General features: G+C 43.4%; 1 protein-coding gene across 1 annotated transcript in view; it reads right to left on the bottom strand.

Annotated features, from left to right (window-relative positions):
- The window catches only part of LOC144687974 (phosphatidylinositol 3-kinase C2 domain-containing subunit gamma-like), a 232,986-nt gene that overhangs the window by 38,750 nt on the left and 177,507 nt on the right, over nucleotides 1–16,729 (bottom strand). The window contains exons 26-28 of the mRNA XM_078554634.1: nucleotides 13,004–13,113; nucleotides 11,583–11,784; nucleotides 8,847–8,971 (exon numbers count right to left, since the gene is read on the bottom strand). Of these exons, the coding sequence (XP_078410760.1) occupies nucleotides 8,847–8,971; nucleotides 11,583–11,784; nucleotides 13,004–13,113 (437 nt within the window). The remainder of the gene's footprint in view (nucleotides 1–8,846; nucleotides 8,972–11,582; nucleotides 11,785–13,003; nucleotides 13,114–16,729) is intronic.

Raw genomic sequence — 16,729 nt, 5'->3', positions numbered from 1 at the left:
CCCAAATATTATATATATTAATAGCTTCATGACAGCCATAAAATATTTAATGTTCACTGGAACTGGCAGGTGGAGTCTTGGTCTCAGTGCTTTACCTAAAGGATGGCATTATTGATGCGGCACTTCTTGATTAGTACAACATAGTATGCCAGCCCAGACCATATGCTCCGGTCCTAGAGTTGGGCTTGAACCTCCAAGCTGAAACTGTGCTGCTGACATCTAGTAATCGCATAACTGGCACTCCAGTACTGGCGCATTTTATACTTCCATTCTTTCCCAATGGTTGCATGAAAATGAACATTCTCAACAACAAACTAATTTGGAATTCAAATGATTACTTGATGACAAGATGCTGGGAAACTACTGTAGATTAATCAAGGTTTATATTTGATTCTGTATGTGATTAAGCACAACTCTCCCCATCATATTGCTAAGCATCAGCTGAGAAGCTGCACGGCAAGCACTATAAAGGTTGTGGGGGAAGAGAATTGATTAAAAAGAAAACAACAGCTGTCAGCAAAAGTTATGAGTACACTGGGAGCAATGTGAAGACTACAGTCACTAACATGAGGAGTGGGAGTAATTCAATAAAGAATCCAGTGCCAGTTACTAACATGCATCTAAATTATTGCCTGAAATTAAACTCACCCCTGAAGTGATGTAATTTAAACTGATCCCCAATCATCGTACATAAATCAAACAAGTTATTTTACAATTCAGATTTTAGATGCTCTGGAGTGAAATTAAGCCTCAAACACCGTACAGCCTTGATTATATGGAGGCTGTCTGCACATAATTGGTCAATTTGCATGGGCTTTTGTATGGAATCGTCTGCACTGTTAAAGAGCAGAACCTTAAAATTAGAGCTTGGCCATTCAAGGGTGATGTCAGAAAGCACTTAAGCGCACAAAGGTTAGTGGAAAACTAGAAATCACTCCCCAAAGAACTGATACGGCTTGGTCAACTGCAAATTTCAAAACTGAGATTGATAGATTTTAGTTACTAAGGTTACTATGGGATATGGAACCAAGGTGGGCAAATGGAGTTACCATTAAGATACAGATCAGCCATGATCTGATTAAATGGTGTAACAGGCCTGGAGAGCTGAATAGCCTCTTCCGTTTCCTTTGTACAGCTTTCACGTTGTTTTGCTTGTACTAGCATATGTAAATTGCACTGTCTATAGGTATACATCACACTTGCACACGTGTGCAACAGGTGCTGAAATGCTTTCCTCACCTTCAGATGTGTTACAATTAATTTAGTAGACATGCTGGTTGGGATGGAAGAGTGGTTAATTAGCACCAGAGTTGTGGTTGTGAATTGGTCCATGTGGTCGCTAGGAGAGGCAATTCTGGTGCTGTTTACATTGTCTCATCTTTGAATTAGTTTTGGCATAAATCTCATTGCAAAAGTGGTATTATTTTATACCAGGACTGACTTAAAATGTAGAATTCACCACAGTTGTAACTCCTCCTGATTATTTGAAGTTGTTGTTTTTGGACAATAAAAATGGTTAGTCAGAAGGCTAATTAACCAATGTAAATAACACATTAAAATGGGATGCTCATGTGGAATTTCATTCGAAGAAATTGAAACATCAGATAATTTCAATTGTGGCTTTGATTTAAGATGGGTAGACAGTAATCCACTCTCTGTTCCTCCTTCTTAATGAGATCATGGAGTTAACTACATAGATAAATTAGGAACTTAACTTTGGCTTAAACCAATAAGATTAATCTCAACATTGGCCCTCAATATATGAGTTCCCAATGGCTACACTGGGATCATGCACATTGGTATCCTATGGTACTAACCCTTCCTCGACTTAGGGACCCTCTGCACGGAGAGATTGCTGGAGCATGGCGCACTGGAAAACTTTTTAGTCCTTGTTTTTTTATTATTTGTTCATAGGATGTGGGTGTCACTGGCAACTTATTGTCTCTCCCTAATTGCCCTTTGAGAAAGCGACGGTGAGCTGCCTCCTTGAAGAGCTGCAGTCCATGTTGTAGGAACATCCATAGTGCTGTTAGGGAGGGTGTACCAGGATTTTGATGCAGTGACAGTGAAGGAACAATGATTTGGTTCCAAATGAAGATGGTGCGTGACTTGGAGAGGAAATTGCAGGTGGTGGTATTCCCATAAATCAGCTGCCCTTGTGGTGATAGAGGAGTGGGTTTGGAAGGTGCTGTCAAAGGAGCCTTGGTGAGTTCCTGCAATGCACCTAGTAGATGGTACACACTGTTGCCACTATATGTTGGGGGTAGAGGGAGTGAATGTTTAAGATGATGGATGTGGTGCCAATCAAGCGGGCTGTTTTGTCCTGGATGGTGTCGAGCTTCTTGAGTGTTGTTGGAGCTGCACTCATCCAGGCAAGTGGAGAGTATTCCATCACACTCCTGACTTGGGCCTTGTAGATGGTGGACAGGGTTTGGGGAGTCAGGAGGTGAGTTACTCGCCACAGAATTCCGAGCCTCTGGCCTGCACTTGTAGCCAATTGTTGTAGTATTGAAATGGCTGCTTCAGTTCAGTTTCTGGTCAATGATAAACCCCAGGTTGTTGATAGTGGGCATTCAGCAATGGTAATGCCATTGAATGTCAAGGGGTGATGGTTAGATTCTCTCTTGTTGGAGATGGTCATTGCCTGGCATTCGAGTGGCATTAATGTTACTTGCCATTTATCAGCCCAAGCCTGGATATTGTCCAGGTCTTGCTGCATTTGGACATGGACCGCTTCAGTATCTGAGGAGCTGCGAATGGTGCTGAACATTGTGCAAACTTCACCGAACATCTCCACTTCTGACCTTATGAAGGAAGGTCATTGATGAAACAGCTGAAGATGGTTGGGCCTAGGACACTACCTTGAGGAATTCCTGCAGCGATGTCTTGGGACTGGGATGAATGAACTCCAAAACCCACAACCATCTTCCTTTGTGCTAGATATGACTCCAACCAGTGGAGACATTTCCCCGATTCCCAGTGACTTCAGTTTTGCCAGGGCTCCTTGATACCACACTCAATCAAATACTGCCTTAACGTTAAAGGCAGTCACTCTGACTTCACCTCTTGAGTTTAGCTCTTATATCCATGTTTGGACCAATGTGTTCTTAATGTGAATATGGGACTTGGTCTCTTCGGTGCGGTGGTCATTCCTACCAACACTGTTATGAACAGATGCATCTGCGATAGGTAGATTGGTGAGGACAAGGCCAAGTAGGTTTTTCCCTCTTGTTGGTTCCCTCACCACCTGCCGCGGACCCAGTTTATCAGCTATGTCCTTTAGGACTCAACCAGCTCAGTCAGTAGTGGTGCTACCGAGCCACTCTTGGTGATAGACATTGAATTCCCCCACCCAGAGTACATTCTGTGCCCTTGTCACCCTCAGTGCTTCCTCCAAGTGGTGTTCAACATGGAGGAGTACTGATTTACCAGCCACAGTAGATAGTAACCAGCAGGAAGTTTCCTTGTCCATGTTTGATCTGATGCCATGAGACTTCATGGGGTCCAGAGTCGATGTCGAGGACTCCCAACACAATTCCCTCCTGAATGTGCTGCCACTTCTGTTGGGACAGGACATACCCAGGGATAATGATTGTGGTGCCTCAGACTTTGTCTGTAAGGTATGATTTCGTCAGTATGACTATGTTAGGCTGTTGCTTGACTGGTCTGTGGGACAGTTCTCCCAATTTTGGCACAAGTCCCCAGATATTAACAAGGAGGACTATGCAGGGTTGACAGGGCTGGATATGCTGTCATTGTTTCTGGTGCCTAGGTCATTGCCGAGTGGTCTTTCTGGTTTCATTCCTTTCTGAGGGCTTGCTAGGCCATTTCAGAGGGTAGTTCAGAGTTAACCACATTGCTGTGGCTTTGGAGTTACATATTCACCAGGCCAAGTAAGGACGGCAGATTTCCTTCCCTAAAGGGCACTAGTGAACCAAATGGTTTTTAACGACAATTGTTTTTGTGGTCACCATTAGACTAGCTTTCAATTCCAGATTTATTAATTGAATTTAAACTCCACCAGCTGCCATGGTGAATCTACATGTCACCAAAGCATTAGCCTGGGCCTCTGGATTACTTGTCCAGTGACATTACCAGTATGCCACTGCCTCCCCCCGTTCATTCAGAACCACTGCAAGCGTTGGCTTGTAGAGTTATCTGGGAAGAATCCCTGCTCCCAATGACAGGTCTAACCTTCCAGGTCCCATTCATGAGCCAGAGTTCCTGGTGAGACATCCAGTGCTCTGGAGTATTATAGGCTCATCTGGTTTGGGTTATCAGATTAGCAAGGTTTCTACAACACTAACTTACTCCTGTACCAAAAAGCCCATTGTTAGTACACAGTGAAGGCTGAGAGTGTGAACCCACAATCATTTTAGGAATGTGTCGAGTACCCCTTTTATTTCCTCTGCATTTGACAGTGGAGTAAAAGGAAGGTTTCTTGAGAATGAATAAATGTTAAGCTCAAGAACAGTTTCATCATGCTTAATGAAATGTGGTATCTTTTGAGCAACATAGCAGACTGCGAGGTCAGAGCAAGAAACACTTCCAGAAGGTGAACTTTCCCCTCTAATTTTGCCTACTGCCTTGGTGTCACTTCAAGATAAGGCCTGGCTGCAGAATTTCTTCAAACCTTCTAAATGGAAAAAGCCTGCATTTGCTGCCAACACCGGGCATGCCCGCAGTTCTTGTGTTTCTCCGACTGTTTCCCAGACTCTCACCCTGAAGTTGTGAAAAAGGAAACTAACACAAACATCGACTGCACCCGGACACATCCACAGTTCCAAAGAGACAGGGACATTCCCTCTCTTTTATTGCAGAGTGGGGAAGGAGCTGTGTATAGTCCGGTCTGGATTTGCGGGAAAAAAAAATTCTATTTAACATCTGTGAAGATTACAACGGGCAAGAGAGGGTTAAATATGGGACTTTTTAATCATTGGCTGGCATTGCATCTGAGTGTGAGATTAATGCTGTGTTTGTCTCTGATACAATATCAGTGAGAGATGAGATTGCATCTTCTGTCTCTCGAGTAGAACTTTTTTTTAGGTAAAATCAGACTTTACAAGGTTATCTGGAACTGATACTTTGTCTGACCATCTGTGTTGCGCAGCCTTAACTCACTCCGACTCGGTCTCTCACTGCGCCCTCTCCTTTTCTCCCTTGTACTGTGTAACAAAGTGGGATGCTGTTTCTGAAGGATAAACATATTTCCACTTGAAGGCTTTCTGGCCGGCTGAGTGCAGCAGAGTGATGTCTACGCAGACCAGTGCACATGAGCAGAAGGCCATATTGTTTTGGCAGGAGACACAGTGATGGAAAAAAGATGTGATACAGGGGAAAAATTAGAGGGAAATCCTACTTTCCAGCGAATTCACATGTAGCATGGTTACAATATTTAACAAATTCTATTTATACTCCATGTGCGATTTGTTTTTGTTGTTCAATAGCAACAGGCATTAAAAGTGATGGAAAACACATAGAAGCGTCGAGTTTTCCCTTTTCTTTCCCTTTTATCCTGTGTTCCACTTTCCATCCTTCCCAAAAAAATGTAATTGTTATCAACTTATTACTTTAAAGCTGGTATTCACTGAACAACGGAACAACTAAGCTCATTGAAAGAGTATCTGCTAAACATGGATTCACTGTGATAAAAGCAAAATACTGCAGATGCTGGAAATCTGAAATAAAAACAGAAAATGCTGGAAAACTCAGAAGGTGTGACAGCATCTGTGGAGAGAGAAACAGAGTTGACATTTCGAGTCTCTATGACTTCTTCAGAGCAGAAACAGAGCTGAAGAGAGTTATATGGACTTGAAACATTAACCCTGTTTCTCTTTCCACAGATGCTGTCAGATCTGCTGAGTTTTCCCAGTATTGTCTGTTTTTATTGTGGAATTCACTGTAATGGTTATGGTCACATTTTGAGATTCTTGCCTAGAAAGAACTTTTAGATCAAGCTGTAATTTTCTTTTGATAGAAAGTCAGGCTCAGGATACAAAAAGGTTAATTCTCAGAGCTCCAGCGTATTTTTTGATTTAATAGTAAAGTGACTGAAGGTGCTGAAACAAATCAGGGTTGGGAGCTTGATTGGATATTAAAACTGTTCTAACTATCTATTTGAGACAATAGGATGGGGAGAAGTTTATTAGTGCATTCCAACACCTCCCAGAGATATTTACACATGTAATCATGGACTGGTTTCACACACCAAGTTAAGTAGGTTAGTTAAGTTAAGGCTAGTAGGCAAAACAATACAATGCACAGGACCCACACTAAAGGGTCTGTTGGTATTTTGATTGGCCACCCAGTAAGCTGATTTTTGACTGAGAATTTATGGGTTGGTGAAGGGGTCAGGGTTGGGTGGGGGATGTATTTTGATGAATGGGTGACGTTATGGGGTGGGGGTGTTGCTGGAGGAGAGGGAGGAGAGAGAGAGAGAGGGAGGGAGGGAGGGAGGGAGGGAGGGAGGGAGGGGCAGAGATGAAGCTATTGTATTTTTTCTCGCTCCTGCTCCCAGGTGTGAACTGTCAATGCAAATTATTGGGGATTATAAGAGTTAGGAGACTCTAAGTGACGACCAGTCAGCTTCATAGAATATGTACTGGTAATAATTGGTGAAATGAAAGTATGTCCATATCAAGGGCAAAAATTGCATCTTTTATTCTTCAAACATTATGAGGATAAAAAGTGTGTAATTTAAAAAAAACTTATTCATGGGATGTGGGCTTTGCTGGCTGGGCCAGCATTTATTGCCCATCTCTAGTTATAGTATCACAGAACCAAACAGTGCAGAAGAGACCCTTCGGCCCATCGAGTCTGCACTGACATGTGAGAAGCACCTGACCTACCTACCTAATCCCACTTACCAGCACTTGGCCCATAGCCTTGAATGCTATGACATGCCAAGTGCTCATCCAGGTACTTTTTAAAGGATGTGAGGCAACCTGCCTCCACCACCCTCCCAGGCAGCGCATTCCAGACCGTCACCACCCTCTGGGTAAAAAAGTTTTTCCTCACATCCCCCCTAAACCTCCTGCCCCTCACCTTGAACTTATGTCCCCTTGTGACTGACCCTTCAACTAAGGGGAGCAGCTGCTCCCTATCCACCCTGTCCATACCCCTCATAATCTTGTACACATCGATCAGGTCACTCCTCAGTCTTCTCTGCTCCAATGAAAACAACTCAGGTCTAGCTGCCCTTGAGAAGGTGGTGGTGAGCTGCCTTCTTGAACTGCTGCAGTCCATGCGTTGTAGGTACACCCATAGTGCTGTTAGGATGGGAGTTCCAGGATTTTGACCCAGCGACACTGATGGAATGGCGATATATTTCCAAGTCAGGACGGCGAGTGACTTGGAGGGGAACTTCCTGGTGGCGGTGTTCCCATCTATCTGCTCCCCTTGTTCTTCTAGATGGTAGTGGTCGTGGGTTTGGATGGTGCTGCCTAAGGAGCCTTGGTGAATTCTTGCTGAGGGGGCAGTATTCCCTTCAGTCATACATTCAATGCAAAATAAACCAGTGGGATGGTTTACAATTCCCATAGCTGTTTTCACTTTCCTCATGAAAAAGCAAAAATTCTCAATGTTTGGATATTTAAATAAATTATTACAAATAAGGTCAGAGAGAAACTAATTTATGAGCTACTCCACTACACAGTTTTCAACACCTCCACAATGGATGGCTCTTTCTGATTTTAAAACTCATATCTTGATGCAACTTCAAAGCAAGTTCTTTGAATCCAATGTAAATAGGGCTGTACAAATTCTTTGCTATGCTTAATTCCCTACATCTCCTTGACAGCCTTGAGCTGCATTGACATCCTATTACGTAAGTGGATAAATTGTTGTTAAGCCACCAGTGGTGTGAAAAAGACCTGACTGTAGGCAAATCACAAATAGCCAAATTTCCAAAATTAAGGCTTATAAAATCCCATAGAATTAAATCACTCAGTGGAAAAGCCCAAGAAATTAATCAGTGACATTGATGGAAAATGTTACACAAAAAGCAGGAAGATTAATTTCAGACTTCTTTAATTTCAGGTCTCCTGCATTTGCAGTGTTTTGCTTTCATTAAAATTAATGCCATGATTTCTAAACGAGGAAATATTCTCCACATTGGATCAATGCACCTGGCAGGAAAGGAGTTGGAAGCAACACTTTCACAAACTTACTTTCCAAATTTAGGGCTTCCTTAGAGGGGCCAGTCCAAGCCATACAGTGGGGCATAAGTGGTCAGTTGGGGGAGAGGACTGATGTCTCCTTTCAAACAAAGTTAAAAGAGGGACCCCGCATACCACTCCTAATTTAACAAAGCGCTTCCCCTTGCCTTAGGCCTTATTCAGGACTCTGATCCCAACTGGACTGTGCTGGGATTGGAGGCCAGCATGCTCCTTTTCCTCTAGGTGAATTAGCCTTTGATTTTACACCACCTCCCTTGTAGGCTGAAAGCATGAGAACTCCCAGTATTGAGATTTCTTGTCTTTGGCATGCACCCTATGACAAGGTGCCTAAGTAAGGGACAGGAGGAAGTCCCACTCCTTACTTGACCCTGTGAAATCTCCTGGAAACTGCAAGGGTTTCAGTTGTGAATCTCTTGATTGCCATTTTATCATAACCTGACAAAGCATGATAAAGCTAGACCTTCAAGGAGGTACCTAATAATAGTGATGGGGGTGGAGTAGCAGTGAAGGGCTTCCCCACTGACAGGGTGGGGATGGAGGTGGATGTGTGTAGGCCTGGGGGGCAGTCCTACAGTCAGGGTGGGGTGGGCAGGAGGTTATTTAAACGAAATACCTTTATGTACACAGAAACAGAACAATTGAATTGCCCAGATATGAGTCCTTCCTTACCTTGGTAACTCCGATGCTGGAAAATAGCAGTGAAGCTGTTTGTTGAGTTCATCAAATTGGTTGAAGCTTCTTTCAATGAAGGTCTCCTCATTCTGCCCTTCTCGTTTCACTTGTATCTTGTAAAACTAAAATGAGATTAGATATGTGGGTAGTTGGATGCTCAGGTAAATCAAATAGATTCTTCCTGTATGGTTTCAAGCTGACTACTTGTGTGGCAGGAGCCTTGCACGATATGTTCCAAGATTTCAGCATAGATGCCCAATAACTGAGTTTATGGTATCCGATAAGCAGCACTCTCAAGGTATTTAAAAGTTGATAAAATGCAACCTTCCAAGCCTCTGTGCATTTTTCAGTTCGTTATCAGCATTTCTCAGCTTGCTGAGCAAGGTTTCTTTGCAAACTAACTGCATTCACCAGATGTACTAAAAGGGGAAATATATTTTCTAAAACATCGCACTGGAGCGTACAGCTCTCATCTGCAACTAATTAATTTACTGGGTCAATCGTAAGACAAGTTTAAAAGGTTTATGATTTGCCTGTAAGGAAAGTGTGTTCTGAAGAGGCTCAATAAACATGGGACTATGTGAATGGAATTAATCAAGTCAGCTTGCTTCAAGTTTCCAGCTGTGTTGGGGCTCAGTATTGCTACTCTAATGCTTTAAGTTCATATGCTCAAAATATATTGTGAACAATGTGTGATAATAAAGTTCTGCTGGTAGGGTTGCCAACTCTACTGAGCGTATTCCTGGAGGTTTCATCATATGACCAACCATCCTACCACTACCCTCCCACCATTGGTCGAACCTCCGAGCACACTGCCATCTCACAGTCAATCACAAAGCAAACAGCAAACTAATTGGAACAATCTCAACTGTTCGTCAAACTGTCTTTTTTCCATCTCTAATATTGCTTATAATTAACAAATGGAATTATTCAAAGAAAATGTAAAAATCACAATTTTTTTAACAGCCTAATGATTTTTCTTCTGCACTATTTGCAGCAATGTCTTTAAAATTAATCTTCAATTCCTGGACACTCTAACACAATCCTGGAGGATTGGCAATCCTATCTGCTGGTGGTTCAAATTGATGCATTAGTCTGGGAATTGGCAGTGGTGCTACATTTGACTTCAGTGCTCCTCCACCAGAGAGGGGAAATCCTATACCATTCAGGGATACCTGCTAGACAGGGTGTTGTGTGGACAGGTGACTGGTGAAGATAGATTGGGCTCGACTGTGTTGACCTGGCAATTAAATGGCCTGATATTGAGGCCCCTTATGAATGATGCCACTTGGACAAGGTAATTCAGGGCAGCTGCTGTCCATGAAACCATATCCAGCAAGGAGTGAGATGGGAGAACATTGGCAACAGAACGAAAATATGGTGTTGGTGGCTGGCATCTAACTGCTATCTGGAGTGGTGTACCAACACTGCCAGAATGTGTCTTCAGTCTCTGCTGGTCTAGGTGGGAGGGCAACATATGCCCTTCTTTTATATATTTTGTGATATGGGTGTTGCTGGCATCTCTGGTTTTATTGCTCATCTCTAGATGCCCCAGAAAAGGTTGTGACAGGCCCTCTTCTTGAACTGGCCTAGAGCATGGCACAGCGCTGTTAGGAGGAAGTTCTGTGCTTTTGACCCAGCCACAGTGAAGGTAAGGTGATATTTGTCCAAGCTGTGATGATGTGTAACTTGGTGGTGGTGTTCCCATGAATCTGCTGCCCTTGTCCTTTTAGATAATGGCAGGGTGACCAACGGTCCCAGATATTCCGGGACTGTCCTGTAATTTAGCCTTTTGTCCTGCGTCCCAGATAACGCCTTCCTGGGACATGTTTTTTCCCAGAATTCATCTTTCATTCCATTCTTTGTGTTTGCGCATGCACTGGCCCCGGAAGTACCGTGATTTGTGCTCAGGGCTTAGTAGTCCTGGGTGTCCAGGGGTGGGAGGATGTTCTATCTTGCTTGCGGCAGGTCATGCAGCTGTGGTGGTAGTATCCGCCCCCCACTGCCAGCAAACCCCAAACCCCCCCACAGTGTCCCTTAATTTATTCCCCAAGAGCTGGTCACCCTGGATCATAGAGGCCCCGAGTTTGGGAGATCCTATTGAAGAAGCCTTGGTGAGTTGTTGCAGTGTGTCCTGTGCATAGTACAAATTGCAGTCCCTGACTCAGTTTAATTTGACAACGGAACCAGTTTCAGAATAGACCTCACCAAGATCTTGGAAACCACATGGATACTAAAAAAAATTAAACTCTCACTGTTACAGCTAATTGCATATGAGCAGTTAACTGGGCAAGTGTAGCTGTTGAACTTGCATGTGTTAATAAAAAGTGAGATCCTTATAACTGCAAGGAGTGAGACAAGAATTGCATATCTACTTAAGAGTACATGGGTATGTTTAAACGAGCTCCACTCTTGGCACAAACCTCCCTTGATAAAGATGTGAAGTGAAAACATAGGAGCCAACAGGGACTGGGCTTGTGGACTTTCTATAACCTCCGTTCCCATTGAGTGAGGTTCTGCAGAAGGGAGCAGACCCTGGAAAGCAGCAACCTGCAAATCTATCTTGATTTTCTAAAAGATGGGAAATATGGAGAGTGTGAGGTTTCCTTTTTTTAAATCTAGAAGTATGAGGCACTCTCAGAAAGAATTTTCCATGATTCAAAATTGTAAACTTTGTAAAGTTTAGTGTCAACCCAATTATTAAACGCATTTCTAAATTTCCCAAGTACTTACATAGTCTTTATGAGGGGCAATTTTCTTCTCATAACCGCACACTACTGCACTACTTATTAGAGCATCTGTTTGTAATGTGTATTTTTCTAGTGCGAAAGACAGAGTTGGCTGGACATCAGGGGCTGCCAATTTCATCTGTGCCAAGATGTGAGCAACAAAATTAATTTTCACAGGTAGGCTTCTCAGGCTCTCTTTTATTAAGCTGTAGAGGAAAGAAATCAATTTTTACTGGTCAGTGTCATAGAAAACATGATCAGCATCCAATAAACACCTTCAGCTATACAGGAACAACATCTCCCAGAACACTAGCCTGGATTTTACTTCTGATAGTTATGCTTTGTGAGTTCAGTTGAATTTAATGTATTCTGTTCAGTGATTTTAATGGTGAATAAATATTCATCTTCTGTGTTGACTTCTGCACAGTGAAGAGACTGAGTTGCTAATAGTCTTGCGCAGATTATTACAAATTCTGTACTTCTTGCAACCGAGTTTGGATCTCAGTTTTCAATGTCACGTTACGACAATACTCAGCACAACGTCACTTCCTAGACACCAATAGTAAATGGTTAATATGTTTACAACCAATTCAATATCTGTATATGGTAATTGGAAAGATGGCTGCTTGTTCTGCTGCAGTGGAATAGATCCTTTATTAATCTATCTTATGTCGAGTTTTAACTTTTAAAGTAACTTTTACGTTAACTCCACTTTAAACATGGTGTGAGAGCAGCTTATGCAGCTTCACCTTCCTATCTCTGCTGAGGGTCAGGAGCAGGACTCACCCTGCCACCAGATACATAGGATTGTATCGAATATATGGCACAGATACAAACCCTTTAGCCCAATCAGTCCATGCTGGTGTTTATGCTCCACTCGAGTTTCCTTCCATCTTTTCTCAAGTAAATCAACCATCGTAACCCTTGATTCACTTCTCTCTCAAATGACTGTCCAACTTCCGTTGCAAAATCTTAGTTATCACGGATTCCATTAATACAGACTGCGCCACATTCCATTTATCATATTTGAGTCCCAATGATTCTGTTCAGGTGAGACATTTTTCTTCTAAAAATACTGGACTGTAAAGCATGAATTTGCATAATCCATGCCAATGCAACATTTATGCTTTTGGATATTTTTCAGTATTCCTTTTTCATTTGACTAATTTATTGGGGAGGGCTTCCTGTCATGTGGTCCTAGAAAACCTTGATACATGGTCCCAGCCGTTGGTTTTTTTATTGCTTCATTAACCTGTCGTTTTACTGAATTAATTATAAAGCTTATTGGTTATGCATTAGTGTGATTGGCTATGTGGCCTATGGTACAAACGCAGTTTATTAAAAGTATCCACATTGAATTTTGACACAGAACAAGCTGGGATTAGTGGGAAAGTACACAGGAAAAATAAAAATTCAGCTTTCAACCTTGTGAAGTAAGAGGTGGCTTGTGCATCAGAGTCCTTTGGTCGCAAGTTATTGTAAACATACTTCAGGTCCTGGACTTCAGCCAGCTCAGCAAGTCCAGCTGACAGCATCTGAACAGGCAAGAATAACAGATCTGTTATTATTAAATTATGGAGTCAGTGTCACAAACTCTAATTACAGACAATGCCACTTCTCTGCACACAGTGGCCAGCTGGATCCTAGAATTATGTCATTTTGCCCTTCTGTCACAGAGAGGTGTCAAGGGCCTTCACTTGTTTGGTTTGATCTTGATCCACAAATCTTTCTTATTCTTAGGGCATGATGGGGCTTGAACTTGTGTCTGGGACTTCTTGGAGTGGGGCATCTTGTGGTATATGTCATTAGTTAAAGACTTTTTCCTGAACCCTCAGCTTGAATCCATTTTGTGTAATAGCTTGCTGGAAGTACGAGAAGATAACCACCTGCTGGGCAATGAGGCATGTGGAAACTCAGTGAATGATGGGGCCAACAATGCACCTCCTTAACCAATGAAATTTAAGGTTTGAGAAAGAAATAGAGAAAAAACAGCAAATGGGTGAAATGGAATATGGTCAGGTACAGAAAAAAAAAGAGTTAAAAAGATTGGATCGAGAAAGAATGGAAAAGGAAGGAGGAAAGAATAACACTTAAATCTCCAATAACAATGTACTACCTGGAAGAACAAGATTACTGTTTAAATTATTATTTTTCTGAGCCAGAGAGTTTGAGTCGCAGTCATTAACAATTTTCACATTGTTAAAGCGGTATTCTGTTGTTAATTACAGAGTTAACTTCTTGCAGCAGGTTTAACAGGTAATTAATGTCCAAATCCAGCAAGTTCTTAAGAAGAAGCTAAAGGTGAGATGCTGTTTGTGCACAGCAAATGGTTGAGCAGTGTATATTGACCATCAGGTTCTGGAGATTCACATGTAACGACGAATCATTTAATTCCATGAATTTGTGGGCCAATTTGTACATTAATTACACCGTGTAGCACTCACTATTTTTCCAGCAAGTTCTTGCCCAATAACACCACTTTAAATTTATGCCTTCCCTTCATTCTAGAAAGGCAGGACAGGGGATTCAGGTTGAGATTGGGGTTGGGTTAGCTGCAAGATTAATATCTGTGACAGCCTTGGTGGTCTCATGTCTGTACCAGGTCAACTCTGGTTCACTGTTAGGAGCTGGAAGGCTAGGTCTGTCCCCAGGGCCTGGGATTCTCCCCACTCAGCATCAGATAATCCTCCAGTCCAATATTACAGTCAAAGGTCCTTTATCCGTCTATCCAAAAACTGAACACCTCCAAAAACTGAACGTACTTTTGAATGGACCTTAACAGGAGCCAACATGAACCTCACCGACCTTTTGCACGGGGAATCTGCGCTGAGCCCAAACGAACCTCACTGACCGGACCCAACCATTCGCATGGGAAGATTAATTGTTCATCTGCGCTGTTTACAGTCACATGCTCTCACCTTACCGTGTGAATTTTGTAGTTATTTATTGCTTTTGTTCCACCATGTCAAAAAGACCATCAGATATCCTCATGGGTAACGGTGAGAAAAGGAAAAGGAAGCATAATTTGTTATCAATTGCGAAGAAAGTGGAGTTGTAGGTAAGAAGTAGGGTGTGTGAGAGTTGGCAAATGGAGAAACAACTGAGTATTTGTAGACAATAACTAGCCCAGGCTTGGGCTAAGGAGGCCTAGGCCTACCATATATATGGCAGCTATATTATATCCGAACACTGAGAATATGTGAATGCTGATATGCGATCGGCCCCAGGGGTGCCAAATAGAAGATCCTGTATAATGCACAGGATGATCCTAACTGGACAAAGAGTGGGAGACTTACCAATATTCTGTGCTGCTAAGATACATGGTTTTAACCCATTGATTTTCACAAGAATCTGAGTGCACCTTTGGGAGTCCTTAAGATTGGCTTTTGATGTCTGCACCTGAGTATAGGTGGCTCTGAAGTATGGGCAGCCACCTCTCCCAAGGGACTACCATCGATTGAGGAAGGTCAACACTGAGTCAACTGTGCCAGTGCTGCCTTCTTCAAGCTGCATCAACATGGACTGACTAACAATGCCACATTAGGACCCCTGAGAGCTTCCATCAGCAGTGCTTGTGTCAAATCCTGGGGATCAAATGGGAGGACCGCCAGACTAACCTGAGCATCCTCCATAAAGCTGTGTCTACTAGCACTGAAACCCTGCTCCTGCGGAACCTACTCCGATGGATGGGCCATCGCGTCTGGATGCCTGAAAACTGCCTCCCTCAGCAGGTTCTCTTCTCACAGCTCTCCCCTGGCCAACATTCAAAGAGTGGCCAAAGGAAAAGGTAAAAGGATATGTTCACTGTCGTACAGAGGCATTGACACCACTGACTGGGAGGAGAATGCTGCCAATCACTCAGCATGGCACCACCTGGTCCAAGGCGCAAGCCACTCCGAGGCTCAGCGACTCAACATTGAGGCGGAATGGCGGCGGCCAAGGAAGGAGAGGGAGGCCAACACGGGGCTGCGATTTCCACTCCCCTGCGCAACAACGCATCATGGGAGCAAGTTGTTAGCCTGTCACAGTGCTAATCCAAATCTAGATGCAAGACAGGCTTTCTGTGTTCCCTTCTTGCTATGCTGAGGCAGAGCTTTTACTTTGATGGCCATCCTGAGATTGGCAAGGATACCAAATTGATTGAAGGAATCAGAAAAGTATTGAATGTCTGATGATAGCCAAAGTATTTGTGAAGAAAAATGTATCCAGCTAAGATTGACTCATTTTTGAATTTTAGTCTTTGAGTTATGCAGACACCAGCTCTCAACTGTTTGTAAGAAGCTATATGGGCTTTGGGCTTTAATCTAAGGGTGGAGTCGTCCATACCCAGTGGTGTCAGGCGTGTTTGGTGGCGTGAGCGGACAATATGGTGAGAAGGCCAAAAATCCGTTTCATGATGTTATGAAACCAATTTGCGATTGTCCACTCAGCCCGTTGATGATGGGCCGCATTTCCCACCATCAAACATCAGGAGCCTTAGTGTAATACATCAGCATATTATTATAAGGCTGGCCCGCCAGACTCATCCCCACTCAGCTGCACCTGACGTGTTTCACAACAGCATATAAAAGACATGCACTTGGCGGGGCTGCACTCTGAGGGGAACTCGGAGGTGAGTGCACAGTTACATTGCGCAGCGCTCGTGAGGGACACCTGTTGGACTTCAAGGTTGAGGTGTGTTGTGGGGGGTGCTGGGCAAAGGCTGCCCTACAGTTGAGGTGACTTTGGTGGGGTGGGGGGGACAAAGGCTTCCCTGTGGTTGAGGTGGCTTTGTGGGGGGGTGGAGGGCAAAGGCTGCCCTGCGGTTGAAGATAGCGCACAAGCATGTGTGGGGCGGTAGGGGGGGTTGGGTAGGTGAGGGAAGTGGCCATGTATTAGGGACACCTTGTATAAAGTGACCATTACTCTGCAGCTGAGACAGTTCAGGCCCAGCCACATTGATATGATCGGAATTGGGCCTCTAGCTTCTCTGCCCACTCAAGTAACGTAGTGGCATCAAAGTGCCACCAAAGCTCCAGAGCTTTTCACCCCTCGGGCACAGACTGCAAACTAATGAGCATTTTAGTGGACTGCGGAACAATTGGACGATTGGGCAAGTTGTACAATCTCCTTGCTAAAGCTGGCTGTGAAGCAGTCACTGGTGGAGTTGCT

This window comes from Cetorhinus maximus, chromosome 12, assembly GCF_964194155.1.
Source record: "Cetorhinus maximus chromosome 12, sCetMax3.hap1.1, whole genome shotgun sequence".
Taxonomy (NCBI): Eukaryota; Metazoa; Chordata; class Chondrichthyes; order Lamniformes; family Cetorhinidae; genus Cetorhinus; species Cetorhinus maximus.
This window is presented reverse-complemented; position numbering and strand designations above follow the sequence as displayed.